This window comes from Octopus bimaculoides, chromosome 24, assembly GCF_046866305.1.
Source record: "Octopus bimaculoides isolate indiv1 chromosome 24, ASM4686630v1, whole genome shotgun sequence".
Taxonomy (NCBI): Eukaryota; Metazoa; Mollusca; class Cephalopoda; order Octopoda; family Octopodidae; genus Octopus; species Octopus bimaculoides.
In genome coordinates, this window is record NC_142951.1 from 28,272,741 (window position 1) to 28,295,240 (window position 22,500).

General features: G+C 37.0%; 2 protein-coding genes and 1 pseudogene across 3 annotated transcripts in view; 1 reads left to right on the forward strand and 2 right to left on the reverse strand.

Moving 5' to 3' along the window:
* Positions 1-2,733: 2,733 nt before the first annotated feature.
* LOC106877615 (chymotrypsin-1-like) lies at positions 2,734-6,484 on the reverse strand. Of its 2 annotated transcripts, none has more exons than XM_014926558.1 (6): positions 6,436-6,484; positions 5,995-6,154; positions 5,272-5,399; positions 3,902-4,036; positions 3,662-3,807; positions 2,734-2,883 (listed from the first exon to the last, which is right to left on the reverse strand). In XM_014926558.1, the coding sequence occupies exons 1-6, from the start codon at positions 6,482-6,484 to the stop codon at positions 2,734-2,736; spliced, it is 768 nt and encodes a 255-aa protein (XP_014782044.1). The 2 variants fall into 2 exon arrangements, with proteins under 2 accessions (XP_014782044.1, XP_089197342.1); XM_089341216.1 differs by having other exon boundaries at positions 6,427-6,484.
* A 1,853-nt stretch (positions 6,485-8,337) lies between these two features.
* LOC106877616 (chymotrypsin-1-like) lies at positions 8,338-13,744 on the forward strand (annotated as a pseudogene).
* Positions 13,745-16,976: 3,232 nt separating this feature from the next.
* LOC149131252 (trypsin eta-like) overlaps positions 16,977-22,500 on the reverse strand; it is a 7,298-nt gene continuing 1,774 nt past the window's right edge. The window contains exons 3-7 of the mRNA XM_089341556.1: positions 22,196-22,349; positions 21,250-21,377; positions 19,140-19,274; positions 18,175-18,320; positions 16,977-17,396 (exon numbers count right to left, since the gene is read on the reverse strand). Coding sequence (XP_089197682.1) covers positions 17,247-17,396; positions 18,175-18,320; positions 19,140-19,274; positions 21,250-21,377; positions 22,196-22,349 — 713 coding nt within the window. The 3' untranslated portion in view covers positions 16,977-17,246. The remainder of the gene's footprint in view (positions 17,397-18,174; positions 18,321-19,139; positions 19,275-21,249; positions 21,378-22,195; positions 22,350-22,500) is intronic.

A 22,500-nucleotide genomic window follows, 5' to 3' on the forward strand; every position in this document is an offset into this window, starting at 1 on the left:
CTTCTTTAGAATGAGCCATGCTATTGAAACACGTGTAGGGATGCCATGAGCTGTCCATTCGTTTTCGTTTTTACTTAATATTACACCGTGCACAATGTTCCTTTTATACATACACGGATTTCCAGGAATGACCATGCATCTAGAAAGTTACAGGTCAGGGTAAGGTTCTTTATGGAAGACCAGCAGTCACCCTTGCATACCAGCCTCCACTCTCCACACCATCGATGTTGTCCAAGGGAAAGGTAAAGGCTGATGCAGCTTGGCACCAGTGACGTCGCAACTCCTTTCTACAGCTGAGTGACCTGAAGTGACGTGACATAAAGTGTATTGCTCAAGAACACAACACACAGGCCGATCCGGGAATCGAACACACTATCTCATATGTGTATGTATGTATGTATGTATGTATGTATGTGTGGAGGCGTAATGGCCCAATGGTTAGGGGAGCGGACTCGCGGTCATAGGATCGCGATTTCGATTCCCAGACCGGGCATTGTGAGTGTTTATTGAGCGAAAACACCTAAAGCTCCACGAGGCTCCGGCAGGGGATGGTGGCGAACCCTGCTGTACTCTTTCACCACAACTTTCTCTCACTCTTACTTCCTGTTTCTGTTGTGCCTGTAATTCAAAGGGTCAGCCTTGTCACACTCTGTGTCACGCTGAATATCCCCGAGAACTACGTTAAGGGTACACGTGTCTGTGGAGTGCTCAGCCACTTGCACGTTAATTTCACGAGCAGGCTGTTCCGTTGATCGGATCAACTGGAACCCTCGTCGTCGTAAGTGACGGAGTGCCAACAACAACAACAACAAATGTATGTATGTATGTATGTATGTATGTATGTATGTACGTACGTATGTATGTATGTATGAATGTGTAGGGGTGAAATTTTATGATCGTCCGGCGATTTAAATAGTCTATCATGTAGGGATGCCTTATTTGGTGATTTATTATTGGAGAATATATTTAATATCTACTTGGATATCATTACACTTATATTTGTTTTGAATATTTTTTTAACCATTCAATCAGCTCAGAGGTATTTGTCCACAAGTCAGGTTTTGTTTAAAACAAAAATTTAGGAATGATATTATTTAGATGCATTTGTTTATTTTAGGGGCAAGTAACGCTACTACAGAAATCCTTCAGAGGAACCCCATTTCGGATGCATGTATTCGTGATTGTACTCTTTCAGTCATTACCCAGCATTCATTACCATAGGCGAGGATAAGGCACGAAAATCGAATTGAATATAGTAAGTCTGACAATTTTACAACTTTTACGTCTTCTGACGATTTTACGTTTTCCGACGATCAAATGCTGGACCTGGCACATAACAACACCGACAATTCAGCCTCCTGCTCCCCATCACTCGTGAATACGGTCTCGAGATATTTGGACTTTTTCTCTTGTTTCAGTTATGTTCCGCTGACATTCAGAATGCACTGGAAAGACTTTCTTGAGAAGAACCAATGCATTAGACTTCGCTGCACTAATTTCTCATCCCTGCCTTGTGGCATTCGGTGCATGCTGGGAATTATCTTCTGATGAGCCAAGAAGCAATATATCGTCTGCAAATATCAGCGAACCGATCCCATGCCCACCTATTGTGATATCACTTTTATTACGGATACGAATATCAACTCAGTTCATTAAAATTATGAAAGGGTGGAATAACAATATGCAGCCCTGCTGAAGTCCAACCCCCACGTTCATCGATTTCGGCTAAGCACCATTTATTCGAACACAAACATCTGACCATTCATGGATAGCAGAAGTTGTCCATTAAGCCCAAACTTCTGCAAAACCCTTCACAGTATGTGGGCCACATGCGTTTTCAAGGTCTAGAAAGCAAGCGTACGCCTCTTGGCAATAGTCCCACGATTTCTCGAAGACTTACATGCAGTAGAATATTTGTTCGGTTGCGCTGCGTTGAGCATTCTACGGACACTCTATATATAGAGTGCTCAACATTTAAGCCGATGCCCCAGTATGGCCATGTAAATAGATGAAACTCGAATTCACTGATAATTAAGAAGATACTTTCCTCCTTCTCAACAGTCGATGGAGTCAAGACGTTATTAAATATTTATTAGATTTCAAAATGTCATTTTGTAATACTTTAGCATTCTGCATTCTTCAGATAAATTCTGTTTTGCTTTTGAAATATGAACAACAAAAACATTAACCGTCTGTGAAACAGTAACTGAGATTACTGCATTAATCGCTGTTATGATGTAGTTATAATCTCTAATTCCACAGACTTTCCTAGCAATATAGTGGAACAATGGGAAAAGGGAGACACACGACAGTCATATATGTACGAGGACGTGCTGAAAACTTCCTGGCTTTTGGATAAAAGAAAATACAGGAGGATCTGTTAATTATGATTTTATTCAACATTTCTCCTCTCAGATTCACACACTTATTGCAGCGGTACTTCAGTTTTTCTAACTCCTGTAAAAGAATTCGGAAGTTTGGTCCACCGACTAGGCTTTTCGCGGCACTCTTAAAGCTCGGGATTTTTCAGCACTCCCTCGTAAGAAATATGATTCTACTACAAAATTATCAGAAACAAAACTGCAAACAGATATATAGTTGGACATACTCGCGTAATATAACAACCACAACAATTTGATAAAATATTTTATATATTTATTAATTTGTTAATACATTGTGAGTAATATTCTAGTGATATTTCTTTGTAAATAGAAAATTTCATTAAAGTACTTTTTACAGGTTACTGTTGATCCAGTCTCGGAAATATCCGACATCACTGAAAGCACTGACTTCGTTGTCACATTTATTTCCGAAAGATGTTACTCCTGCCAAAACCATTTGACCACTTGAGCTTGGACAATAAAGTGGACCACCAGAGTCACCCTGAAAGAAAAAACACAAACAATATAACTTTATATTCACTGGAATTATTAGATATTGACTAAAGTTAGAAGTTCTCAGTAAATATTTCAGAAAATGAATCATTTGTTCAATATATTTTACAAAGAAATTTACTTGTAACGATAAGGAGTTCTCATTTCAAACACACACACAAAAAGGCTTACACATATCTATGTATCAATCAGTTTGTCTATTTGTCTCTGTCCGTCCATCTGTCCGTCCATCTATCTATCTATCTATCTATCTATCTATCTATCTATCTATCTATCTATCTATCTATCTATCTATCTATCTATCTGTTTGTCTCTCTACATATATATATACCAGAAAAAAAATCTTCCACAAAATGGTTAGTAACATCCTCATAAAAGGATTAATATTTTAAAAACTCACCTTTACACTTCTAAACGTCATTCTCATAGATCTTCATATATATATATACATATATATAATTGATCAGTATATTTAAGGAGATATATCTGTTAGATATAGGTATGCAGTAATCCCTCGACTATCGCAGGTGTTACGTTCCTAAACCTCCCATAGAAATAATTAAAATCTAAAAAAATATAAATACCTTTCGGCCGCAGAAACCCGGATATACTGAGGATTCCGCGATATAAATTTACATATATTAGCCAGGAAAATCCGCGATGTACTGAGTGCGCGACAGGTGAACCGCGATGTACTGAGTAAGCGATAGTTGAACTGTGATATGGCGTGGAATTATTGTATATGCTATAATATCAATATAACATACCTGGCAAGTAGAGGCTCCACCTTGTCTGAAATCTCCGGCACAGAGAACTCCTTCAACAATTCGCATCCTTGACCTTCTTGTACATACATCATGGGGGATAGCTGGAAGAGCCACTTTGTATAATTCGTCAGGACTGTTTCCTTTAACTGAAAATAACATAATTGAATGATGATTAATATCGATTGACGATGATTAAATTGGGATGATAGGAACATCAGATGAAAATTTCATGATACTTACATTGGAAATCTCCCCATCCAGCAGCCATACACCTTCGGGTACCAAATGTTTCTCTTTGTTTGGCCAATTGTGCAAACTGGACACATCCACCTTCGCGGACAGGCTCGCTCAAAGTCAATATGGCAATGTCGTTCTCTGTAAGGGTAAAATATACGTATATTTTAGGCAGGCGTATTAGCTAATCGTGAATATATATGTATCTATTGAGAGGGAGAGCATACGTTCTTTTATTACTTTATGCGTTTCTGCTCAAAGGGTTTTGTTTTGTCAAACAGGGCATCGCCGAATACCATCCCTTTTTCATTGCCCATCCTCAAGTAATTGGCTTTTGGTGAAGGAGGTAGTTCGATTCTGCTGCCCTCTTTTGGGTTATTTTCCGTGATATGGGTTTATCTCAGATCTTGTACTGCAGAAGATCATATAGACCTCTCCGGGTTTTTCACAGGATATTAAATAGCTGTGGGCCATTGCACCCCAAGCTTTTGCAGTGCCTAAGTATATCATTGCATATCTCTCCTGTCTTCGCTCTAGAGAATAGAGTCGTACGTTTTTCGGTCTCCCTAAGTAACTCAGGTATTTCATGGATACAGTCTTCCTAGCGCAGCTGAACTGCCTGAAGTTCCGCCATTAATTTCACACTGTGGGGTAACTATCGTTGAGAGCAGTAGTCCAGATGGCAGAGGACAAATGTACTCTGTAACGATCAGAATAATTTCCTGGTCTTTTGTTCTGAAAGTGTTTAGAGTCCATCCACTCATTCGCTTCCACATTGCTACCATCTTTATGATACGTACACGAAACGAAGCATCGTTGCTCATATCAATATCGAGGTCACACATTGTGTTTGACTCTGGACTGGCTGATCTTTTTTGTCCAAATTGCTTTTCTTGTGACGTGTTAGCACAAGCCGACTGATAGCTAAGGGCTTGGAATTTTCCTACATTAAATTGCATGCACTTTTCTTCAGCCCATTTATGTGGCATCTGGGGGTCTTTCTGTGGAAGATTAGCAACGAGTGTGTCCATGTCTGTTTGTGCTACTTTTATGTCGTCGGTGTAGCTAGCAACTGTTGTTGTTTGTGTAACTGATACCATGGCCGAGACAGCCATCATGACAGTTCCCTGAGACACTACTCTCGTTATTAATGCCTCCTTGGAAAGGAACCCTTTGGCTGCCATAGCCTGGCTCTGTTTTTTAAGAAGTCATGTAACCACCTTCTTTTAAACATTTATTACAGAAACACTGAAGTGAAAATACCAAACATTAGTTACCACATTGCAATTCATGAAATAATAATATTTACTGATATATGGTAAGAGGAAGAAAATTAATAAGAAACTATCTGAAGACATGATAATCGTAATACTCACTTATCAGGTATGGAGTATGTACGTATCCACCATGTTTCAGAATTCTACTTGCAGTTGTTGACTGAGAACCAGGACTCCATTTGTTGTTGGAACCAATATTTACTTTAACCCTTCTGACATTTCCTTCGCTAAAATCAAATCAAATATGGCAGATCTTTAGCAGACAGTAATTTTATACTGTAATACGCTTGAATTTATCCTCTTGGATATTAAAGTGTTTGACCATTCATTAAAGTATTGTAACATAACTCTCTTATATTGCAGTGTAATTATTAAATGTTGATGTCTATTTCAATGTTGCATTTCGGATTGTGTGTGCTATCAAAATATATTTATATCGGTGTTGTTAGTCTGAACGCTATTAAACACACAGAAAGTCGAATGAACAATTAATACAGACAAAATATAGAAGAATGTTCAGAGATTGAAGTGTTGTATTCATTCGCCTCAATATATTTTCAAGGTGGAAATTAAATATATATCTTTATCTAAATAATTCCACCTGTTTATGGTGAAAGTCAATATATTCCAAAATTGTTGAAAACAGAATTCTATGCAAATTTTAGCCTGATATTAAAGCTAGCATATATGTTGCTATTTACACCAACATCAAATTCTTTCCAACCTTTATGTTATAAAACACAGAAATTAAACTTTCTTCATTAACACCAAGTAATATAATATAATGATGTGAAAAAGTGAATCTGTAATGTATATACTTACAGGCAGTGAGCTGCTGTCAATACGTGTGTAGAATCAATCAAAGTACCTCCGCATAAACTAATCATGTTATCTGTGGGTTGGTTAAATATTTGGAGGTGGATAATTGAAGGAAATTCGCAGTTTTGTGCTGGAGACCCACCGACGATCTGTGTTTCTGGCGCTGAAAGAAGATCACAAAACGATATAAATATATATTTGTAGACTGATCATTCTTCAATGTCTACGATATATCAATCACTGTAATTTATACGATTGTAGTTTTTGTAGGTGTTTTAATTAAATGCCAAAAAAATATTTTTCAACCATTTTTTTTTACATTAAATTTATATGTGGATTTTTCTGACTCATGTATCGAAATTGATATCGTGAAAATAACCGGTGTTAAAATCGGATTTCAAAAGTCCGATAACGTCACACACTGAAACGGGTGACATGACTTACCAGCAAAAACGGAAGCAACTGTAACAAGAAGGCAACAGAGAGACAACATGGTGATTGTAGATGTTCAGTTATTTGCGAAGAATAATTCAACTGATGCTACAGTTATAGTTCGTGTGGTATTTATAGGAAAGTATCATTACGAAAAACGTCTTTGAGGGAAAAAAATAACAGCTGTAATTATTCATCAATGTTCGAACAATAAGACAAAGAAGAACATAGAACGTTTTAATGTAAAGTAATTTATGTTATAATATGAAATATATAACCAATACAATTTTTACGTTATCCCACTAAAGTGTTGTTCTAACTTCTATTGAACGAGTATTGTAATTTTTTGGGGTGTATTGTAATATCTTAAATTAATACATCTTCAAGATAGTTCCCATATTTTTATAAGTACATGAAAAACAATTACCTTTTGTGTGATAAAAAAACATGTTATTGTGTTGACCACTCAGATGATTTCTATTGAAGATTGATCCACTTGAATATTATTCCCTCACCTGTTATTTTAAAATGATGAACCAGTTTGTATTAATGTATAGTTATTTCTTGTTTAAAAATATTTCCTGTTAATTAATAAACGCAAATATGTTGGGATTAATGTCCTCATCTTCGCTGTAATTGTTACAGCTTTTTGGCCGTTACACTCCTCAATCTTTTTCAGTTTCTGCCGTGTTCCATAACTCTCAAGATAGAATACGGGTTTCGAAGCGAACCCTTGTATTATATCTACGGTTGCGTATTGTCCTCGTTCCAGTACATGTACCAGCACTATTCTCGCATTAGTTACTCTTCTTACATGTGATGTCTCTTGATCGTTCCTCTTGGATCGAACTGTTTATTATTGTTTGCGTGACTCAGGGATAGAACTCACGCTCGTTAGTTCACCTACGATACCGATCACTTTATTAACGCTTATACACATTGTCATATGGTCATGTAAGGGAATTATGTAACCGAAATTGGAAATATCAAAACCTAATTTTTTTATGGTCATAAGCCAAATGTCTTTCATTCTTCAGGAAAGGCCCCTATAAAGTGTTTATCTCTATGTTAGTTCTACTGAGGACTTTATCAATGGCGTTCGAGGACATCTCTTTTAAAGAAAGGCACTAAAATAAAATATCATGACCAATAGCTGTGTGTACTACACCCCGTGTAACTTTATATAAATTATAGCAATTCATATAAAGGGAAACTATGTACCCCTTAAGAGTAGGACTACATTGCAAAGCTATGATCTGTGTGTAGGATGGAGAAAAAAAATAAAGCAGTTGTGACGGAAAACAGAAGCCAACAACTTTTGCGGAACAAAGTCAAGATGACAGAATGTTAACAACGCTTGAGGATACAACGACCGGAAAAGCCATCACACAGGCTGTTATGCGATAGCTTCTTCCGTAATGTTAGCGTAGCGATGATTTTGATATGTGAAAGCGTGAAAGTGCTTTCTGGGTTGAATTAGGAATTGTTTTATGTATTTGAAAACTGCGTATATGGTTGTTTTGATAAAGGATATGTTGGCTATCCGTTCCTGAGATTCCTCTTTAGAGCAGCCAATAGAGGATGGTCCTGAGCTGCTTCATTCCCCGTTGAGGGATTCAAGTGGTTCGTTGTTACATGTACTGTTGGTTATTTCCCCATATTGATTGTGACATCTCTTACTTCGATTCTACTGTAAAATGTGATATACTTCATATTTTATACTAGTTATATTTCATGTCGCCATTGTTGTTACTAGAAAGCGGATGCTTTAACTTTTCGTTTATATAGAATACCGAAAAAACTAATTTGGTATTAATGTTGGTACCACATAACGTTGTATTTGTGTCTCATCCTATGTATCTATTTGTCGAGTTTATCTTCGTCTTCTAATTTTGTCGATTTACTTCTTTCACGATGACGGACAAGTCGTGTATCCTTCTAAGTATGCGTTTTTATGTGGAATTGTTGCATTATTATGTCTTTCAAAGCTACATGGTTTCGCTTCTCGCCATCTTTAAAACGCATGGAGCACTAAGAAGACTCCCTCGGTATTTTCAGCACTAGGAACTGTGAGAGTCGGTTGAATCTGTTCCAGGTACAAGAGGTGCTGCAGCATGGTTTTGAAGATTGAAACCTTTGAATGCGTGCAAAATTATACAATCTATTTAGAGCATCAGAAATCTTTTAATACAATTGCTACAATAACTGAAGTGTATCCTGACGTTCTGAAGACATTGAAGATGTTATCATAGTAACAGAAGTTCGCTTGTAATAACGTAACATTACGATATTCTTCGTGTACATGCAAACACGTTCAGTAAGGCACATAAATCGTATATGTCTATTGTATTAAATATAATAAACGTCACATACATAAATTACTAATTTTAAATGACAGAAAACAATTCCTTTTACTGAATTTCATCGCTACAGGTATATTTCATTAAATGCGTTTATGGGGAGAAAAATATTGAAAAACATCAATACATGTGAGAGTGGCAAAGAAACGAGGATGATACCAGGTGGTCTTGAGATGTGCTAAAAACAGCAGCTATATCGCCCTTAAATGACACATAAAAATTTTATTTTTTTTGATAATCGTATGAATTCCTGTGTGTAGAACACACATTCGCAAAAATTTTCTGAAAGTTCCAAGAAAACAAAAAAAAGTTGTGAGGGATTATACGGAGTGTTTAAACCAGAATTCCGTCAGAATCTGCAGTACTGTAAATTAAGGGAATATTTTGTCTGAATTTCCGAGATGAGAAATATCATTATTATAGAATAATATAATCGATCTATTGTCCACCTCATTGTGATTACAGTCACAATTTCGGACACTTCAAACTTTTTCCAGAAGCCTGTCGTATTTCGTAACGTTATTGGAATATCGAGCCGAACCCTTTATTACACCCAAAGGGGCAAGATTGTTTTCATTCTGTCGTCCATATCTGAGATCTTCTCCTCTTAGTATTCTCCTAATTGTGGAGTCGCTTTCTCTTTCTGCTTCAACTTGACTGTAGAGTGTTTGAACGACACAAGGAGTGAATTCCTTGGCCAACTGATTATAATACTTCACTTAAATTTTGATCAACGATTATTACCAGTCTCATTGTTTCGCAGGATTGTTAACTAATGAAAATTAGAGTGCTTAAATCTTTACTTTTATGGTCATAGATTTTTTTTTTTTTAAATAAATTTTCCCATATGGTATTTGTCGCTAAGCTAGGTCTACGACTGAAGCTATCACATAACAACGTATGCACTGGTTAATCCAGTGAACTTTCAAGTGTTGTTAATTGTCTGAAAGATCCATGCTAGGAATATTACACGTAAAAACATTTACAAATGGGAAAGTAGTTCCAATATGGATATCGAAATAAATACAAACTTCAGGCATGGATTTAAGGTTCGCATCGAAACTTATATTGCGTATTGAATACGGAATGCAACGGAAACCTAAAAAGACTGAAGGACAAAACGCCTGAAACGTTGTGACTATAACTATCAAGATGAAGACATTAATCTCAACATATTTGCGTTTATTAATTAACAGAAATATTTTTAAGCAAGAAATAACTATACAAGATTCATACTTTTAAAAATGACAGTTGATGGAGTAATATTCAGGTAGATCAATCTTCCATTGAAATCATCATAATAAAATATATCTTATCACACAAAAGGTAATTGTTTTTCACGTACGTATAAAAAATATGGGAACTACGTTGAAGATGTATTAAATTAAGATATTACAATACACCCCAAAAAATTACAATACTCGTTCAATAGAAGTTAGAACAACACTTTAGTGGGATAACGTAAAAATTGTATTGATTATATATTTCATATTATAACATAAATTACTTCACATTAGAACGTTCTCTGTTCTTCTTTGTCTTATTGTTCGAACATTGATGAATAATTACAGCTGTTATTTTTTTCCCTCAAAGACGTTTTTCGTAATGATACTTTCCTATAAATACCACACGATCCATAACTCTAGCATCAGTTGAATTATTCTCCACAGATAACTGAACACTTAGAATCACCATGTTGTCTCTCTGTTGTCTTCTTGTTTTGGTTGCTTCAGTTTTTGCTGGCAAGTCATGTCTTTCCGCCGAAGCTGGTATTGATACCCACTAGTTTACTTATATCAGCATATATCTCGGTGTCAGTATTTTTAAATCATTAATTTTATGCCGAAAATATGTCCGGAAAGATTGTTACTTTTTGTAATTAATTAAAGCTTTCAAAATTACAACCATATAAATTACAGTAATCGATATACCATAGACATTGAAAAATGTTTTATCTACAAATATATATTTATATCGTTTTGTGATTCTCTTTCAGCACCTAAAACACAGATCGTCGATGGAACTCCAGCACAAAACTGCGAATTTCCTTCAATTGTCCACCTTCAAATATTTAACCAACCCACAGATAACATGATTAGTTTATGTGGAGGTACTTTGATTGATTCTACACAGTATTGACAGCAGCTCACTGCCTGTAAGTATTTTCGTATCTTCGTATTACATCAGTTGATGTTTATGAAGAAAGTTTAGTTTCTGTGTTTGTACAATAGAGAGGTTGGACAGAATTTGACATTGGTATAAATAGCAGCGTATATACTGGCTTTAATTGCAGGCTAAAGTTTACATTGGATTTTGTTTTTCTAACAATTTTAGAATATATTGACTTTCACCATAAACGAGCGCATATATTTAGATGAAAATAAGGCGATAAGTTCACAGAAATGTTAGCACACCGGAAAAAGGCTTTGCTGTATTTCGCCCGTCTATACGTTCTGAGTTCAAATTCCACCGAGGTTGACTTTATCTTTCATCCCATTTCGGGATTGATAAAATAAGTACCAGTCGAACACTGGGGCCGATATAATCCACTGACTCTCTACCCCAGACTTGCTGGCCTTGTGCCAAAGTTTGAAATCAATAAGAAGAACACCGAGTATAAGATATATATTTGGTGTTCTTAAAAATATATTGTGTCAAATGAATACAACACTTCAATCTTTGAACATTCTTCTACATTTTGTGTGTATTAATTATTTATTTTACTTTCTGTGCGTTTAATATCGTTCAGACGAACAACCAACAGAAATATATTTTAATAACACAAACGATCCGAAATGTAACATTTAAATGGACAATAACGTTTAATAATAACAGAGCAATATGAGATTCATATTACAATGCTTATAGTCAATGGACAAATTTCAAGTATATAACGGTATAGAATTACTGTCTGCTAAAGATTTGCCATATTTGATTTGATTTTAGCGAAGGAAATGTCAGAAGGGTTAAAGTAAATATTGGTTCCAAAAACAAATGGAGTCCTGGTTCTCAGTCAACAACTGCAAGTAGAATTCTGAAACATGGTGGATACGTACATACTCCATACCTGATTCGTAAGTATTACGATTATCACGTTTTCAGATATTTTTTGGTAAAAATTACAATTAATAAATAATTTATAAGAATTTTAAAACAGGGAGTTTACTTTTCAATCACTCTGCACATATACATACATACATACATACATACATACAAACACTCACACACAATGTTATTTATGGCTATCATATAAATTTATGTCTATACTGCACGTATGTCTGTTATATGTATATACATCATATATATCTGTATATATCTATTGAAACATATATATTCATGACCAGCATATAGGTATGTCTAACATATATATATATACGTATATTTTACCCTTACAGAGAACGACATTGCCATATTGACTTTGAGCGAACCAGTCCGTGAAGGCAGATGTGTCAAGTTTGCACAATTGGCCAGAAAAGGAGAAACATTTGGTACCCGAAGATGTATCGCTGCTGGATGGGGAGATTTCCAATGTAAGTATCATGAAATCTTCATCTGATGTTCCTATCATCTCAGTTTAATCATCGTCAATCGATATTAACCATCATTCAATTGTGTTATTTTCAGTTAAAGGAAACAGTCCTGACGAATTATACAAAGTGGCTCTTCCAGCTATCCCCCATGATGTATGTACAAGAAGGTCAAGGATGCGAATTGCTGAAGGAGTTCTCTGTGCCGGAGATTTCAGACAAGGTGGAGCCTCTACTTGCCAGGTATGTTATATTGATATTATAGAATATATACCTATAGTGATATCTAACCTATATATCTCCTTAAATGATAAATATACATTTCGCTGCAGATGGCGGGGATATGTCTCCCCGCTATCGATATAAACCAGAATACATTTTGCACCAAAAGCCAATATGAGAGTTTCTCTCATGGTATCTACTAATTACCTCTCGGTATTAAAACTGCCCTCCGTCGCTAATACACACACACACACACACACACACACACACACATACGTGCTCTCTCACACACATACGTGCTCTCTCACACACATACGTGCTCTCTCTCTCTCACACACACACACACACACATATTATTTGTGTGTATGTGTGTATATGTCTGTATTAATGCAAGTATATCGGATCCACAAAAGCTGAAACTGGCGACAAGAAAGCTATTTATCTTTACAAGTAAAATTCTCTATTGAATAATATATTAAACAAATGATTAATTTTGTGAACTCACTGCCCCTCTGTATTGACCACACCGTCGAATGTTGTTATTCACCGTTGGTCTTAAGGAGCTTCCAAGCCTTTCTTTATAACGCTTTTCTTTCCATCTTCTCCAAAATCGTTTTACTAAATTATCTCCCCGTTTCAGTGAGGCGGGCCTCCCGAGTGACCTTTCCGATATCTTGGTTACCATTCGGCAACTGCATGGGTTCACCTATTGCTTGTGAACCTTGCAACATGTCCAGCCCTGTGAAACTTGTGGTTTTCATATTCTACGATCGCATCCTTCAATCCGCTTCGTTACCGAATTACCACATTTCGGTTGTCTAGCTTTGCTTTGAGCTCATCTTTTATGGAGGCAAACACCTTCCATCATGCCCTTATTCTCCTCGAGATTTCAGTCTCCATTTCTCGACGCACATTCACTGTTTACTTCGAGCAGACGTACTCCTTTACGACCTCTATTTCATCGTTTCCCACCTTTATTTGGCCTCGTGCTGCGTTTTCACTAAATATAAAGTTATATTGCTTGTGTTTTTTCAGGGTGACTCTGGTGGTCCACTTTATTGCCCAAGTTCTAATGGTCAAATGGTCTTAGCAGGCGTAACATCCTTCGGACGTAATTGTGACATAGAAATCAGTGCTTTCAGTGACGTCGGATATTTCCGAGACTGGATCGAGAGTAACCTGTAATATGTACTTTAATAAAGATTACTATTTGCAAAGGAATATCACTAGAATATCATTCACAATGTATTAACAAATTAATAAATATATAAAATAATTTATCAAATTGTTGTGGTTGTTGTTATACTGTTACAAGAGAATGTTCAACTATATCTCTGTTTGCAAGTTTGTTTCTTATATTTTTGTAGTAGAATCGTATTTCCTACGAGGGGGTGCTGAAAAATCCCAGGTTTTAAGGACATCGCGAAGAGCCTAGCTGGAGGCCCAAACTTCTGAGTTCTTTCACAGAGCTTAAAAAAGCTGAAGGACCGCTGCAATAAGTGTGTGAATCTGAGAGGGGAATATGTTGAATAAAATCATAATGAACTGATCCTCCTGTATTTTCTATTAACCAGAGCAAGGAACTTTTCAACACCTCCTCGTACATATGACAGCCGCGTGTATCTCTTTTTCCATTGTTCCATTATATTGTTAGGAAAGTCTTTGGAGTTTATAACTAGATCATAACAACGATTCATACAGTAATATCAATTTCTGTTTCACAGACGGTTGATGGTTTCGTTTCTCTTTACTTGTTTCAGTCATTTGACTGTGGCCATGCTGGAGCACCGCCTTTAGTCGAGCAAATCGACCCCAGGACTTATTCTCGCTCAGTAAATTTAAGGCATGACGAAAGTGTGTCTCGCCTACTTCTTTTCTCTTTAGATTTCCGAAAATTGGGTTTTTGTTAATGAAATTTTCTACAAATATCTTTCAGATGGTTAAATCACGATGTAGTAAAAAAAAAAAAAAAGTATTTTTTTCAATCCAATTATTATTAAATCATCGAAACGCTCGAGTCAAGATGCATGAAATATCTGCCCCGCATTTTTTTCAATATAATCTGATCGACGCTGGATTAAGCTTAGGGTTTGTAGAAAGTGGCGTTGCAGTTATTTGGGTAACCTATATATTTACAGAAATATAAGCAGACGTTAAAAAATCGCTACCTCGCACTGAATTAAAATGTTGCGAATTGGAATGTTGTAGTGAATAAAAATTAGATATGTGGTTGAAGTTATTCAATAAACTTGAAAACATTTCCATAAAACAATATTAAAATTGTTCCGTTTACATATTTGTTTTGCAAGATATTTGATGTGAAATCGTGTGTTGAAACAGATGTTGTTGTACTTGGGGATGGTCATATTGCCAGTTTAGCCAATAAAACTCTGGCCGAAATAAGATTAAGATTAATGTAATATAAATCTGAAGCAAATTAACACCAAATATACAGTGCGTGTGTTTTTATTGGCTAAACTGGCAATATGACCATCCCCAAGTACAACAACAATATTAAAATTGAATTTCCAGACAGTCTAGATTTTAATAATTGCTTTCTTTTAGTAATAGTTATACAAACCAAACTAACTAGTGGGCGGCATTCTTTATTATTGCATAGAAAAGACATTATTAATGTTAGACAGTATAATACACTCTTCAAACACATTTGAGTGTCATTTCTTTATTAAGATTTTTATTTTATTAAATTTTCTGAAAGTTGGAACAAATTCATTTATATGAGGTTATAACCTTTCTATATTGCTTCAACCAGCAACATATTTCAGTATTTTAAAAAAAGTTTCGAGAAATTTCATTATTAAAAATTCACCATTTTTCCATAAAAAAAATCAAAAGACACATTTTTCTTTATCAGTGCTTTAATAATGGCTTCAAATTTTGGTACCAGGCCAGAAATTTTGGGGGAGGGGTAGGTCGATTACTTCGAAAGGATGAAAAGCAAAATCGGGTTCGGCTTAATTTGAACTCAGAACACGAAGACGGACGAAATGTTACTAAGCATTTTTCCGGCGTGCTAACGATTCTATTAGCTTGCTGCCTTTATCAAAACCTTTAATAATAAAACATTTTCAGCATGGAAGACACACACAGAGGCTACTCAGGGCTAAATTTGACGATGTTATATGTTTCCTTTTTTCGGAAACAGTTTGATGTATGGGTGAATAGTCAATGGTGTTGGAATACATAAAAATTGAAGTTGTTGTTGAGAAAAGGTTAGCTGACACAGAGTACTGGAAGCCATCTGAATATTGGAAAATAAGTATCTGTGTCATAATGATTCGCACCAAGTATCAAAATGTCGATATCATGACTGGTGCTCAATGCTCTGTGAACACTGTAAAGGCTGTATAACTGCTCTTAATGTCTGGTTGTCACCATCTATAACTGCTTACTGTTGTAGGTATATATGTCATCAGTGTGGAGGCGCAATGGCCCAGTGGTTAGGGCAGCAGACTCGCGGTCAAGGATCGCGGTTTCGATTCTCAGACCGGGCGTTGTGAGTGTTTATTGAGCGAAAACACCTAAAGTTCCACGAGGCTCCGGCAGGGGATGGTGGCGAACCTTGCTGTACTCTTTCACCACAACTTTCTCTTCACTCTTACTTCCTGTTTCTGTTGTGCCTGTAATTCAAAGGGTCAGCCTTGTCATACTGTGTCACGCTGAATATCCCCGAGAACTACATTAGGGTACACGTGTCTGTGGAGTGCTCAGCCACTTGCACGTTAATTTCACGAGCAGGCTGTTCCGTTGATCGGATCAACTGGAACCCTCGACGTCGTAAGCGACGCAGTGCCAACAATATGTCATCGGTTATAAACATTAGGTTTGGCTGCGTTTTGACAGGTTACAGTTTATGATCGTTCATATACATTCGAGTATAATTATACATACATTCGAGGCGTATGTCGAACGCATATATGTACTGTACTCTCTGAGCCGCGTTCAGCATGTATGTTGAAGAAAACCGACATTTCACTAGCACGGTTATATGACAGTTTAAATAGGATAAGAAAATGAGTTTGATAGTAAGATGAAAATATCTGTGGAAGTAAATTTAAGAAGTCATGTTTATTCTGAAAATTTTATTTAGTTTCATCATACTGGGTTGACTGTATTTTCTCGTGTTGACAAAGGCTTGAGTATATCTCCATAGGGGTGCATGCAAATTAATCTTAAACTAATTCATTTTTCCTTATTAACATACGATGAGAGTTCGTATACATTATACAAAAGAGAAGAACTGACTGGATTTAACACAAATCGTTTATTTACAGAAAGTAGCAAAAATATAATGTGTGTGTCGTTATTTTAAATTATTATTATTATTATTATTATTATTATTACTATTATTATTATATAATGACAAATAAAATGAATGGAATAGTAAATCATATTTTACTACCTCTATTTTACACTTGTTTCGTCTTAAGTTTAATACAATCAATCTTACCGCATTATGTAATCATTCATGCAACAATTGATTATTTTTCCTGTGTTATTCAGAGTTACATTCATAACACATGCTGAATAAGATTCTTCAGAACCGCGTATAACATAACAGACTATGCAGACGCGCGCACACACACACACACACACACACACACACACACATTAGTTTATTTGTACATTGTGGATAATATTCTGCTGATATTTCTTTGTAAGTAAACGTTTATATTTTTATTGAAATACTTTTTTACAGATGACTGTCAATCCAGTTTCGGAAATATCCGACATCACTGAAAGCACTGATTTCCATCTTACAATTATATCCAAACGAGGTTACTCCTGCTAAGACCATTTGACCATTTGAGTTTGGACAGTAAAGCGGACCGCCAGAGTCACCCTGAAAGACAAAAGACAAGCATTAAAAAGAATCTTACAGGCATTGAAATTATAGTTATTGAAAGATAGGAAGTGGGGGGGAACAAAAGATTTCATATACGTTTTTCTTTAAGCATCCCTAGTGGAAGCAAAATGGGAACACAGCGAATGGTGAATTTCCTAACTTTGGTTTGTTATTTTAAGGATAGACTATTTATTACTGTTACTAAATTTTCTACAGCCACCTTCACATTCCATGACTACCTTTGGGATTGGCCAGGTACCGGACAAGGATTCTGGATTATTTTTCCGTTTTTCTTTTTTTACATAATCTTTGAGAGCGGTCGGGTTCCTTTTTAGTATTTCTGGGAATCGAAACCGCGATCCTATGACCGCGAGTCTACTGCCCTAACCACTGGGCCATTGCGCCTCACACACACACACACACACACACACACACACACACACACACACACACACACACGATGGGCTTCTTTCAGTTTTCTTCTACCAAATCCACATGCAAGGCATTGGTACACCTGAGGCTATAGCAGAAGAAACTTGCCCAATGTGCCACACAGTGGGACTGCACCCGCAATCATGCGACTGGGAAGCAACTTCTTACCATACAGCCACGCAACCGCCTATATGCACCCATGTCTACTCCTGTATACACCCACGTCTGCACCTATATACCTACAAGCCTACGCTTATATACACCTACGCCTGCCCTTATATACACCTACGCCTGCGCCTCTATATAGAATATACAAACTATATGAAATATTAAAAAAACTCACCTCACAAGTAGATGGCCCACCTTTCTCAAAATCTCCAGCACAAAGAACTCCGTCAGAAATTTTCAGTATAGACTTTTTTTTACATTCATCATGAGGAACAATTGGAATGGCCACTTTTTGTAAATTTTCAGAACCTTCTCCTCTATCTGGAACCCCCCCCCCAAAAAAAAAACAGGTGGATAATTATTAGTTCCAAATTTTGGCGCAAGGCCAGCAAGTTCGGGGGGGGGGGGGTGAAGGCTGTATGTCGACCCCATTGTTCAACTGGTACTTACATTTTTTTTTAACCCAGAAAGGATGAAAGGCAAAGTCGACCACCGACGGAATTTGAACTCAGAACGTAAGGACGGATGAAATGCCGCAGAGTATTTCGTCCGGTTTGCTAAGGATTCTACTACCTCATCGCCTTGACAACAACAATAATAATAATAATCCTTTCTACTAAAGGCACAAGGCCAGAAATTTATGGGGAGGGGACTAGTCGATTACATCGAACCCAGTGTATCACTGGTACTTAATTTATCGATCTCGAATGGATGAAAGGCAAAATTGACCGCGGCGGAATTTGAACTCAGAACGTAAAGACAGACGAAATACCGCCAAACATTTCGCCCGGCGTGCTAACGATTCTGCCAGTTCAGTGCCTTAATAATAATAATGATAATAATAATATTAATAATAATAATAATAATAATACTTTCTATTATAAGCCCAAAGGCCTGAAATTTTAGTCAGTTACATCGATCCCAGTGCGTAGCTGGTACTTATTTCATCGACCCCGAAAGGATGAAAGGCAAAGTCGACCTCGGTGGAATTTGAGCGCAGAACGTATTGGCCGCTAAACATTTCGCCCATTATGCTAACGATTCTGCCAGCTCGCCGCCATAACAACAGGATAAGTATTTAAAATACCTGTCAATGGTGATTAGACTGTAATAATAGATTAGTTTGTTGATAATACTTACAGGTTAAATCTCCCCATCCAGCAGCGATACATCTTGAAGTACCAAAGTTTTCTCCTTGACTGGCCATAGGTGCAAACTGGACACATTTCCCTTCGCTTAGTGACCCGTTAAGTGTCGATATAGCAATATCCTTCTCTTGAAAGGGAAAAAGGTACGTATTTTATTTATTTAGATATGTTAAAAATGCACGCACACTCGCACGCAAGCACGCATGCACTCATGCACATTTGCTGATGTTGGGAATGTCTCATCTCCCTTCTGTCTTGAGACTCCTTTTGACGTGCTGCGGCATGCCTTCGCTGATCTTGAGAAAGTCTCATTTCCCTTCTGTTTTGAGACTCCATTTGATGTGCTGCATGCATTTGCTGATGTTAGAAAAGTCTCATCTCCCTTCTGTCTTGAGACTCCTTTTGACGTGCTGCGGCATGCCTTCGCTGATCTTGAGAAAGTCTCATTTCCCTTCTGTTTTGAGACTCCATTTGATGTGCTGCATGCATTTGCTGATGTTAGAAAAGTCTCATCTCCCTTCTGTCTTGAGACTCCTTTTGACGTGCTGCGGCATGCCTTCGCTGATCTTGAGAAAGTCTCATTTCCCTTCTGTTTTGAGACTCCATTTGATGTGCTGCATGCATTTGCTGATGTTAGAAAAGTCTCATCTCCCTTCTGTCTTGAGACTCCTTTTGACGTGCTGCGGCATGCCTTCGCTGATCTTGAGAAAGTCTCATTTCCCTTCTGTTTTGAGACTCCATTTGATGTGCTGCATGCATTTGCTGATGTTAGAAAAGTCTCATCTCCCTTCTGTCTTGAGACTCCTTTTGACGTGCTGCGGCATGCCTTCGCTGATCTTGAGAAAGTCTCATTTCCCTTCTGTTTTGAGACTCCATTTGATGTGCTGCATGCATTTGCTGATGTTAGAAAAGTCTCATCTCCCTTCTGTCTTGAGACTCCTTTTGACGTGCTGCGGCATGCCTTCGCTGATCTTGAGAAAGTCTCATTTCCCTTCTGTTTTGAGACTCCATTTGATGTGCTGCATGCATTTGCTGATGTTAGAAAAGTCTCATCTCCCTTCTGTCTTGAGACATCATTCGATGTGCTGCAGCATGCATTTGCTGATCTTGGGAAAGTCTCGTCTCCCTTTTCCCTTGAGACTCCATTTGACGCACAGCAACATGCGTTTGCTGATCTCGTTAAAGTCTTTTCTCCCTTCTCTATTGAGACTCCATTGATTTAGGGGTAAATATGTAATTGTAAATACTTTGCAACCTTGTAACTGCTGCGATGATTATGAACTGGTAATTGAACGGTAAATGCGCATTTTTATATATCTTGGACTTGTTACCTAATTGTTTTAAAATTTAAAATAAGTAATGCTATAGGGAGAACGTAGAAATATCGTAAAGACAAAGATATTTACACACGACAAAATTGAAATACACTGAAGTCAATTTTTAGGCAGATGTGACAAACCCGAATTTGAACACACCGGGTGAACAAAAATTAAAAATAGCTAAATTATTTTTCAGGGAGAACGTGCAAAAACCGTAAGAACAGAGATTTTTATGCACGACTAATTGAAATACGTTAGTATTTGTATACAGAAGTTAGTAGAAAGAAGATAGTAAGTGTGTGAGAGAGTTAAAGAGAGAGAGAGAGAGAGAGAGAGAGAGAGAGAGAGAGAGAGAGTGAAAGAAACAGTCATAGACTAAAAGAGAGGTACTATTACAGGGGTTGAGAAAGAATATGCGTAAGCAAGAGAAACAGAGAATGAGAAAACGAGAGAGAAGAGAGAAACAAACAGAGAGACAAAAGGGAGAGAATCGGTTAAAAACTGCAAAAGTTTTTAGAGAAAAACCTGTGTAAAACACTGTTTTTTCCTAGTTTCTCGCTTTACGAGGGGAGCTTTGGGCAAAATATTATAGTGAATAACTTGGCTCATAAGTAATATGTGTATAAAGTTTGGTGAAAATCAGTTGAAAACTGTAGAAATGAATACGTACTATACACACGCACGCATGCACGCACGCACGCACGCACACACACACACACACACACACACACACACACACATCCTTTGTTTTATATATATAGATAAGATAATTGTCTTACTCACTGATTATAGATCTAACATTTGTGTATCCTTCATGCACCACAACATTGCTTACAGCCATTACTGACTTACGCTCTATAGTCCGTACGTTTTTCACTCCATACGCTACAAAGATCTGACTAATACCACGTCTAAAAAAATCAAACAAAATATACTGATCGTTAGCAGACGATAATTTTATAGCGCCGAATTCCTGAAAGTATTCTGTATGATATTTAATTTTACTTGTGTGAAATTATAATAATTTAACGCGAGTCTCTTTCATAATCTTTTCTACTAAAAGATAAACATAGAGGGGACAAACAAGGACTTAATCCCTTTGCGTAACTGGTACTTAATTTATCGACCCCGAAAGGATGAAAGGCAAAGTCGACCTCGGCGGAATTTGAACTCAGAACGTAACGGCAGACGAAATACTGCTAAGCACTTTGCCCGGCGTGCTAACGATTCTGCCAGCTCGCTGCGTTAAGATGATTAAATATCAAGGCGTGTAAAACGTAATATATACTGTATATAGGCGCAGGAGTGGCTGTGTAGTAAGTAGCTTGCTTACCAACCACATGGTTCTGGGTTCAGTCCCACTGCGTGACACCTTGTGCAAGTGTCTTTTACTATAGCCTCGGGCCGATTAAAGCCTTGTGAGTGGATTTGGTAGACGGAAACTGAAAGAATCCCGTCGTATATATGTATATATATATATATATATATATATATATATATATATATATATATATATATATATATATGTGTGTGTGTGTACGTGTGTATGTGTTTGTGTGTCTGTATTTGTCCCCCCAACTTCGCTTGACAACCGAGGCTGGTGTGTTTACTAGGCTTGCAAAGAATAAGTCCTGGGTTCGATTTGCTCGACTAAAAGGCGGTGCCCCAGCATGGCCGCAGTCAAATGACTGAAACAAGTAAAAGAGCAAAAGAGTGTATGTATACTTACACGCAGTGAGCTGCTGTCAAAACGTGTGTAGAATCAATCAGGGTGCCTCCGCAATCCTTAATCGAGGTGGGTGACTCAACAAGTATGAGGTACACGATGGAGGGCAATTCACAATCAGCTGCTGTGGTGCCTTCAACAATTTGGGTTTCAGGACCTGAAAAGAAATCATGAAAGGAAACTTTATTTCTATATACGAGGTGGGTGTGCTGAAAAGTTCCTGGCTTTTGGGTAAAAGAAAACACAAGCAGATCAGTTAATTATGATTTCATTCAGCATATTCCCCCCCCCCCTCTCGGGTTCACAGA